General features: G+C 32.7%; 1 protein-coding gene across 1 annotated transcript; it reads left to right on the top strand.

Annotated features, from left to right (window-relative positions):
• Positions 1-3,021: 3,021 nt before the first annotated feature.
• On the top strand, positions 3,022-7,013 carry LOC125063215. Its single transcript, XM_047669524.1, has 3 exons — positions 3,022-3,164; positions 3,727-6,474; positions 6,833-7,013. The coding sequence occupies exons 1-3, from the start codon at positions 3,068-3,070 to the stop codon at positions 6,844-6,846; spliced, it is 2,859 nt and encodes a 952-aa protein (XP_047525480.1). The 5' UTR covers positions 3,022-3,067; the 3' UTR covers positions 6,847-7,013.
• The last annotated feature ends 3,066 nt before the right edge of the window (positions 7,014-10,079 follow it).

The following is a 10,079-nucleotide window of genomic DNA, read 5'->3' as shown; positions in this document are numbered from 1 at the left end:
TTTTTAAAATATCAATTTATGATGGCAGATATAAATTATTTTACTATATCTATGAAGTCCTTTCTATTAAAATGAATACAATCACGAATAATCCTTGAATAGTTCGTCGAACTGATACGGTGTTGGGGAAAATCCGATTTTGTGTCATGTAAATTATTATCTAAACGATCGAATGGTGAAGTCATTTTTTGAACAGAATCCGAACCTTTAGGGTGGCCTTGGCGATTTTTAGTAAAATGTATCCGGATTTGCAGTAAGTATTATTGATATTTTGACCTCTGAATAACATAAGTTATGTTCCGCTTACACGTAATCATAGTTATTACCCATGAGTAAGTACTGATACTTAAAAGGTACTATTATTATATATTGTAAGTTATTGCCGTACTAAGATGTAACTAGAAGTAATAGTGGTTATTTCTGTACCATTTAAGTAAACAATATACAAATATAGTATGGAATGTGAAGACATGTTTAGTCCCGGATGTCAGCATCTTTTATAATTTAATAACAGGGTTGACATTTATTATGATCACGTCGCGATGATTAGAAAAAGCAGAATAAAGTAAGTAGCTCAGCGTAACCGTTTCTCCGTTTCCATGGCTGGAACTAACTTAAAATGCCTCATTATTGGATATACTTATAAGGGTAATTAGATTAGTTTTGTGCTTATAATCAATAATTTTATAACTCTCGAGTAGGTTTTTAAAACTATTACTGCGTTTCAAAACTAAGTCTATACTCGGCTATTTTCTCAATGGATTCTAGTTGGAGAATATGGCTGCAGAGAGGATTTCTTCAGCATTCAGCACTCAAAATCACAAGGCAATTAAATTTATTCTAATTGGGAAAATTATTTATTCAATTTACAACCACATTATCATTAATAAGTTCTGCGGTTTCACGACATGCCATACGTTAACGTCATGAAGATGTTTACTTAGTATTTTAGACGAAAATACTTCGAATAAGTAAGTAATTATTAACTTTTGCAAGATGGTTGTTTGTTTCGAATTGATCGAAATAGGATTTTACGCTAGGCACATTTTAAGGCTGCACAAGTTAAAGGTTTGCGCTGTATCAATTTTAAAATTAAGGGCTTTTATATTCATTTCTAAGCTTTTATGCCTCGATTATAATAAGATTCGTCATAAAAAGTCCTATTATTTTTGTCCATGCAATATTTATGTAATTTCACTTCTCAGTCAACGCTAATAATTTTTGTTTTTTTGAACCGGGAAAAGAACATGGACTATTTCTATTACAGACATTAATTTTATTATATCTCAGTAATAATCATCACTTGATGCAAAAATTATACAATTTAATAAAATATATAGACGTAACTGGAGAGTATTTAATTATTATTTATTTATTTACACTTCGTTACCTTATACAAAAACATACATATAAAAAAAGCAGGTTACATAAGTTATTAGGCAACGGGCAGTCTTATCGCTAACAAGCGATTTCTTCCAGGCAACCATACTATGGAAGAATAAAAAAAGAACCACCTACGGAGGGTAAAGTACAAGAAGCGCATAAAAAATTAACAAAAAAGAACATAATTTAATATGTGACACTAACTATAACTAGAATAAAGTAAAATGTAAAATAATATAATTAATGAGTCACAATTAATATATATAAGTAGCCAATTACGAGTAGAAGATAAATGATTAAAAAGAAGGATACTTTGCACAGTAAAAGAGGAGTGATAGAACTCAGTTGTATAAGTAGGGGTTTCAAGAATTAGATTGTCAAGGGAACGCAAATCAAAACTACCGCCGGAGAGGATCATAAAATTTAACTTTAAGTAAACTAGGAGTTTTAGTACATATTAAAAAGAACATTATAGAGAAGTTATAAAATGTGCATCTTGCGCCGCCGCAACCGAATGGGTGGCCAATTGAGCTTTCTTCGGAACTCCGAAATATGGGTCAAATTTACGAAATCCAATCATGAATCAGATGCATTCATTTTGTAAACGCTCCAACTTATCAAGCTGCAATTCAGTTAAATCTGGATAACACACATCAGCGTAATCAAGAGAGTAGGAGAGTAAATTTAGTAGAGATAGTCAAAAAAAATTGTAACCTATATGGCGCGTGAAAAGAAGAAAAGATTCTTCTGCTCAGTTCGTTAATTTGGGGCTGCCAAGACAGGGTTGTGTCCAAAGTAATGTCCAGGCCCAGGATCGGGTGGAGCAAAATGGAATGACGGTATTACCCAATTGTAAATAATACGTAGATATGACAATAATTCTATCCCCTAGTTTCATAATCTACGTATATACATTGACGTTTTTTACCATAAGGAATGTGTGAGTTTCGTTTGCCTAAGTCATTGACATACCAATATATAAGTTTTTTGCATACCTATAGATAATATATTGTGTTTTGCTAACACTGAATACGCGTCATGGTCCATTGGTATAATCGGTCGATTTATACTAATACGCTATACCTATACAACAACCGTCAGGTCACCCATTTAAAATGTTGTCAAAATGTATAACATAACGTGACAGGAAAACAGGAGAATCTGGGAAGCGGTAAAACATCGACCAACATCAGATCAATTATGTTTGTTATGAATTTCTTTATTTTATACAAGTTAACGTGATTTTGGTTTTGTCGAAGTAAATAAAAGATCATCTATATCCCTGTAGGGCGGAAATGCTGAGTAGACAAATTACTAGTAAGTAACAGAAAATTAAATTTGATACTTTATAGTACATTTTTGAGTTTATTTTGTTTCTTTTTAATTTTTAAAGAACAAAATGTATTTTAAAAACTTGCACTAATACACACAAACTAAACTTTAATTAAAGCGCTAACGTGTAAATACCCATCTCCTCCAGGAAAATAATATTGCGTGAGTAATTTATTATCATGCAGACCGCACTGCTTTTTATATAATATGCGAGACATTTAGCTCTGATACAAGTTCAAATTCGCAGTAAACGCCAACAGGTTTTGTTATACCTATGTTACGATTTGTGTATCGCTTTATAAAGCCAGCCAGTATCATAATAACAACATTATACTCGTAAAGCTTCATTACAATGGAGCTCTCGGTGTCGGTGTGTTTAGTGCTAACCTTGAGCTTGGTGACTGCGTCGCCCTATGGATATAGCGCGAATAGTGGAGCTGTTGCAAGAGGTGCAGTAAATTTTTGTTTTGTGTTATCAACGTCTATATTAAATGAAATAATCACTATAACTATATAATATTTAACAAAAAATATGATAAGATTATGTTGCATGCATAAAAATAGTATAGGTATCTAAGAATAACACTATTAAAGTCCATATAGATTCATTCGTCATAAACCATGTATGATTACTTTTAAATATAATATTATTTTTATATAAGTCATTGGCATCTTTTATCTTATTTTATTTTATCTTTTGTCCTGTGTTATTGTAATTTAAAATAAGTGTTATTATTAAGTCATCGTGGCGACAACAACAAATCTTTAGAGCTCCAAATTTTATTTATGAATTTAATATAATCTACTTTATTGTCTAAACTTATTTATTTTATATTCTATTTACAGTAGGTAATTATATTTTTAATAGTACACAGCATACCTAAATCGCAGTAAAAAACTACTTGTAAGCTACGCAGTAGTAAGCTACTGCTGCTACTTTTTTACTACAATTTCTCATTAATTACTTCGATAAAATATGTCTTAAAAAAAACTAACATCTATTATTTTCAGCTGTAGCAAGCGCTAGTAGCACCGGCAGTTTCTCGCAGTCATCATCATCAAGTTTCGCATCATCAAGTGCAAGTGCAAGCTCAAGCTCTAGTTCCTTCAGTTATAGTGGTGCAGGCGCCGGACAAGTTACTGGTTTTGGAAAAAAAATTGGATGTGAAGGAAATTGTCAAAATGGAGTAAAGAATGATTTCGGGCCGTCTAGTCATGGATCCAGTAATAACGGTGTATTCGGGGGACATAATTTTGCCGGTGCATCTGCCACAGCTGGAGCTGTCGCAAATGTTCCCGTTGATCAGCCTTGCCATGGACCTAATTGCTTCGGAAATTCTGTCAAGAAGTGCACTAGCAGTCAGTGTGGGGGGATAAATACTAATGCAAATGGAAACAGTGTGGAATCTACGGGAAATTCATCTTCGGAATCCAAAAAAGGAGATCACAAATTAGATATAAACAGTGGATTAAAACAAAGCTCGCCTATTGTTCCTTTTGATAAACAAGTAAATAATGAAAATGACAAAGTTGGAGATTGTCAAGGACCCGCGTGCGTTGCTTTTCTTCCTCTAAATCAGCACGATAGCAACAATAAAAATTTAAACATACAAACATCATCAGAAACGTCGTATCAAGAACAAGCATGTGCTACTCATGACTGTAAATTAAGTGCTTCTTCTAACCAACGAAAACCATCAAGCTATAATGTTCCTATTTTGGGACCACAAACAAACGTCGAAAAAGAAATTCCTATTTGTACATCGGGCAATTGTCAGGATGCTATTCATGTTGAAAATCATAATTACGACGAAAAAACCTTACAATCTTTGAATGCTAATAAACCATCGACCACCCTTCAATTGCCTAAAGATTCATTAGGCGAAGCTGCACTGTGCAATTCTAAAGATTGTAATAATCCTTCTTATCAAGGCGAATCTGCAGGATCACACATTGAGCCCGGACATATTATTAATAAACCAGTTTTAAACGCTAATGTTCCAAAACCTTATGATGATGCCAATACACCGCAATATACCCAAGATCAACAATCATCTGGGCCCAATAAGCTAGTTAATTCTGTAACTACTCCCGGCCCCTCTTACACGCCAAATGTTCCTACAGGATCAGGCAATATACCAAGCTTTGAGTTAAATTCGTCTTACTACCCTAACAGACCAGCCGGCTCTAACGATAAAACTGGAGCAGAAAGATATGACAACATTCCTTCTCATCAAACCACTGGACCTCAACTTTCAAATATTGATAATTTACATCACCCTACTATCAATTCTGCTACCTACCCTGCTGAGAGCGGAATAAAGAAGCCTGTTCATCAACCAGTACTTTTGAATCCAAATCCTATTACGAAGCCTACTGGAAATTTCTTCGATACAAGTATAAGTACTCCTTCAAAATCTGAAGTTAATCCTTCTCATGGAATCCCTTCTTCAGGACACTCTTTTTTCCCCGGAGATGCAAGTAGTTATGGCGCCTTCCCATCAAGCCCTTCGTATCCTAATAGAAGGCCTTCAAACTCTGAAATAAATAGTCCTTCCGGCTCCGATGGCGATCTCATTTGTGCTTACGGTAATTGCGCCAACGCTCCTCAACCAAGCCACCCTATTTCAAACAGGCCATTTGATATTAACTCAAATATACAACCATCAAATTTCCCTCAAATTCCGTCAACTAATCAAATTGGTTGTACGACGCCAAACTGCCAACCCCATTTTGGTTACGAAAACAGTCCTAAAATTAAACCTACTTCTCCAGAAAGTACCATAATAGAAAAATTTAATCCATCAAAAATAGACTCCGAAGTTTTGTTGTCAAATAAAGGAAATAAAATATATTCTGGGGGATTCGGTGGCCCAGTTGGTATCCTGAGTGCCAATAATAATGATAAACCTACCAGTAGCATATTTATTAATCCTTCTGATGCATATCATAATGCTCCTCAAAATACCTTTTCACCAGCTCAAACTTCAATAGGACCTAGTTCTATTCAATCCTTGCCGGCTCATTCAAACCAACCATCTACGTCAGGAGAACAACCTCTTAATACAAATAATTTTAACAAACCAGGACTATTTGTGCCTAGTGTTGTGAAAATTCCATCCGATGAAAATAAACGTCCCTACACTGGTGGATTTGGCGGGCCAGCGGGCTTATTGAAGCCAAATGAATTTATGTTACCGCCAACTAAACCAAAAGTGGATTGCTCATCAGGTAATTGTAACCCTAGTCAAGGCCCTCAGAACGGATTATCTGGAGCGCTCGGTACATCTCACGCCGCGGCCGGGGCTTATGCTGCAGCCGACGCTAACGCAAATGCTGCACCTTTTTCTGGGTCCTTTGGCGGTCCACCTGGCCTTTTTAAACCTTTTGATGAAGGCAAACCAGACCAAACTGGAAATGTCTTAGGTAAACATGGAAATGGTTTTGGAAACCTTGGTCCAAGTCACATACAGCCTCATTCTAATGGTGTTGGTGGCAATCATGCAAATGCAGCAGCATCTGCATCTGCTGGGACAGGGAGTTACAGTCATTCCGGAGGCTGCAATACGGGGTGCTCGTCGAATGGAGCCGGTCAAGATCAGAGCGCTGCTTTAGGGCAGAGCGGTAATGGAGTACAACATACCCTTAATAACGCAAGTTCAACTGCTTCAGCAAAGAGCGTTGCTGGTTATAACGCTCATGGAAGCAGTATTGCAACTGCTAGTGCTCATGCTTCAGCGGGAGCTTCAGTTAAAGGAGGTGAGCTTTAAATTTAAATTGTATAAACCTCACTAGCATAAATGTTATGAAATAAGAAAACATTACTTATTACAAATTACAATTGATTGAACTTGATTGGATACCGGTGTATTTTAATTGTATGTGTCCAAAGTGTAATTTAATTTCTGAGGCAAAACCACCCCGAAACTACAAAAGAAGTTATGGTTGTTTGTTTTTCTTGTTGATCGATCTAATTGTACCACTATCTTGGCAAATAAACGATTTATTTATTTATTATTATTTACAACACACAGAAGTAAAATTACAATTTTTAGCCTTGACTTAGTATTTTTCTTTATTTTCTTTAATTTCAATTGATATTTATTCTACATTTCAGGTGCATGGAAATAAAAGACTGAATCAGAAATACATGCATTACGTCACCGGGAGTCATATCGAATTTGCAGTTTTTGTGATTATAATATATTATGTGAGATAGCTAATAGAACTTTAAAATAAATTAGAAAGTAAATAGTATATTTAGATTTTGTATTTTAATAAATGACTTTACTATTTGGCATCTTATTTCATTATTTAAAAATTTTAATATAAATGTGTTGAAGCAGAATGTTCATTCAAATTTTAAATTAATACGTTTTACGGTAAAAAGTCTAGCTTTGATAAACCAAACTTCGAAATCAGAGACAAAATTAAAATCTTAAAATCTTTATAAATATTCTACCAAACAAAGCAACATTTAATTATTTTCTAATAGTTTGATTATATTAAGCACTATTTACAAAAAAATGATGTCATATCCGCCTCACGGCTCACGCCTCATTCAGATTGTATCCGCGTTGTCATTCTAGCACATACAATGTCAATGTTAATATGTAAATGAAGATACAATTTATAGAGATCACTTGAAGAATTATTCTTATCTTGACTTGACTTGATTTATGAACTTATCTTGACCGACTGCATCCCAAATCAGGGAAATGATGAATTTTAACCAGGTTATAGATTCAAGTCATGTGTGATTAAAGAGTCATACTAAATAAATTAACCATAAGAATAAAACACAATGGTGGGAGCCAACGATAATGGTCGAAATACAAAATTATACGAACTATCCTATCATCATCGTGACATAAAACTGAAGTCTAGCGATATTGTCGATAACGTGTTAAACCTGTAAGAAATAAAATATCGCTAATTCTCATATACAGCTTTTGTATACATCTCGTAATTTGTCAATATGCACAGTATTTGTGATTAGTTTAAATTTCAATATAAATTGAACTAATAATATTTTCTTCTACTGTCCAGTATAACCAAACATAAAAATACAATATTTTACAAAATATTTTTAATTTTTTTAAACTTCTCCAGTTTAGTGTCGTGACCCAGCACATCCCCACCATCTTGTAATGATTAGATATTCGATTTGTTCCCACATACTCGAATCTGCTTTTATATTCGTCCAAAGAATGCCTGTCATCTGTGTCAATGGGACAATATGGTCTAAGATCCCGATATACAACGACCTTCACCGAGGTGCTTATTTAATGAAACGTATTTTATATTTAATTTAATATGTCAATAAATATAATCCATATGGGTTGCCTAGCAAATTTCAGTCCAGAGTATTTTAATTAATATTAAAAAAAAATTTTTTTTAAACATTTCACCGGTATGATTTTTAGATAAATTCTATACCAATCGAAAGTATGAAGCCCATAGTATATGCAAACGTTAGGTTGTTTTTAATCAATTAATTATTATTTATGTGTATATTTTTTATGTGACACTAAAGTATATATACATCTTTAGTAAAAAAGAAAGTTATAGTGATACATATATAATACTACCCTGATTAAAAATATTGATTGAAAAAAATTAAAAAAAATTACTACATGCAAATTATAAAAAAATATTTTTTTTAAAATATTAATTAAACATACTCTGGACTGAAATTTGCTTGGCAACCCATATGGATTATATTTATTGACATATTAAATTAAAAATAAAATGCGTTTCATTAAATAAGCATCTCGGTGAAGGTCGTTGTATATCGGGATCTCATACTAATAGGCAATGTGTGAATATTTCTCTGAATATTTCTCGTGTATTATAATCACGAATAAGTTAATGAAAATATAAGAATAAGATCATAAGCTTGCAATCTATTCGTCTTACTGTAGATTTAAAATAAGGCCGTCAAAATTAATCAAACCACGTACGCTGTAAGTAATCAAAATCGTCCCTAAATTGACTTAAACTTAAACAAATTTCAAAATTTAAACAATCTATTGCTTTAAATTTTTGTAAGGCTTTTGAAAGACGATATAGCTAATTTTTATTGATCGATGATAAGATTTATTGATTTATCAGCTGAGTAATATTTCTTTAAAGTACCTACTTGAATTTTTGACGTGACTAAAGGTCTAGCAGATGTCTAAGAAAATTCTGAAAGATCTATGTCTATGTAATTACTAATTTTCATAATTAGTAATTATTAAAACATTTTGTACAGCTTTAATAATTTCATCATAAATTACATCGAAAGCTACGAAATATAGTGCGTTTTCCAATTACAGCACTAGAGCGCATTATGCGGCATAATGCTCAACGTTGAATGTTCCAACCACAGCAACGCTTCGCACAATTGAGCACTCTCAAAACGAATGCTCTCGCGTGCTTCTCGCAATCAATACCAACACAGTGACAGAAAATCGACCAGTGTTTTTCTTTAAGTTGGCATATTTTATCGAAATTTTCGTTAGTAAATATTATTTATTGTTGAAAAATTTGTAAGGCTTTCGTTTCGTCGTAGATTTTAAAAATAATTAAAGTTATTTCAAACTGTAAAAAAAAAATATAAGTATGGATGAAGCATGGATGAAGGTATAAATAGTTACTTTTTTTTATATTCCACATTTAAAATATGAATACAATTTTATTTTAAAATTCGGATCTGTAAACAAATTTATTTTACAGGATTATACTTTTGTAAACATTGCAATGGTTTTGAAAAAGTATATAATTTTTTTAGAAGTCATTAAAAAAATTAACTCAAAACGTAAATGATGTAAACTTCTTACATGAAACTTAATATTTTACTGTTTATTTAGCTTGTATTATTATTACCTTATATTCTTTAAAGGTTTTCTCTTATTTCAGTAAAAAAATGTTAATGAAATAATTTGATTTTTAAAGTAAGCTTAAAAAGTTTTCAACCAATTATTATTGTTTACCATATTATTTATACATTAATGAGGTTGCTAACTCTATTCAGACCATTTTTTTTGTCAACACTGACTTAGCGCACTCTGCTGATGCATTTGAAAACTAATTCACGTTCCAATTAAGCTTCAGCATTATGCGGCATTGTGCGGCACTGAGTCGCATAATGCTCTGTAATTGGAAAACGCACATAGTCTCTGCCCTTCTTAGTTCAAGGCAGAATAGGGCAGACACTAGCTTTAATATCTTAATAATTATTATATGTGCTTCATAAACTGTTATTAAGAATCGCTCTAAACTCTTAATTACCTATACCTATGTTAGTAATTATATTATGGACCAAAATATAATTATAATTAATTAAAAAATAAGTATAATAGACCGGGAGATTTGTCACT

The sequence above is a fragment of the Pieris napi genome, chromosome 1 (genome assembly GCF_905475465.1).
Source record: "Pieris napi chromosome 1, ilPieNapi1.2, whole genome shotgun sequence".
Classification (NCBI taxonomy): Eukaryota; Metazoa; Arthropoda; class Insecta; order Lepidoptera; family Pieridae; genus Pieris; species Pieris napi.
The sequence above is the reverse complement of the archived record's forward strand: the minus strand, read 5'-3'. Positions and strand labels throughout refer to the sequence as shown.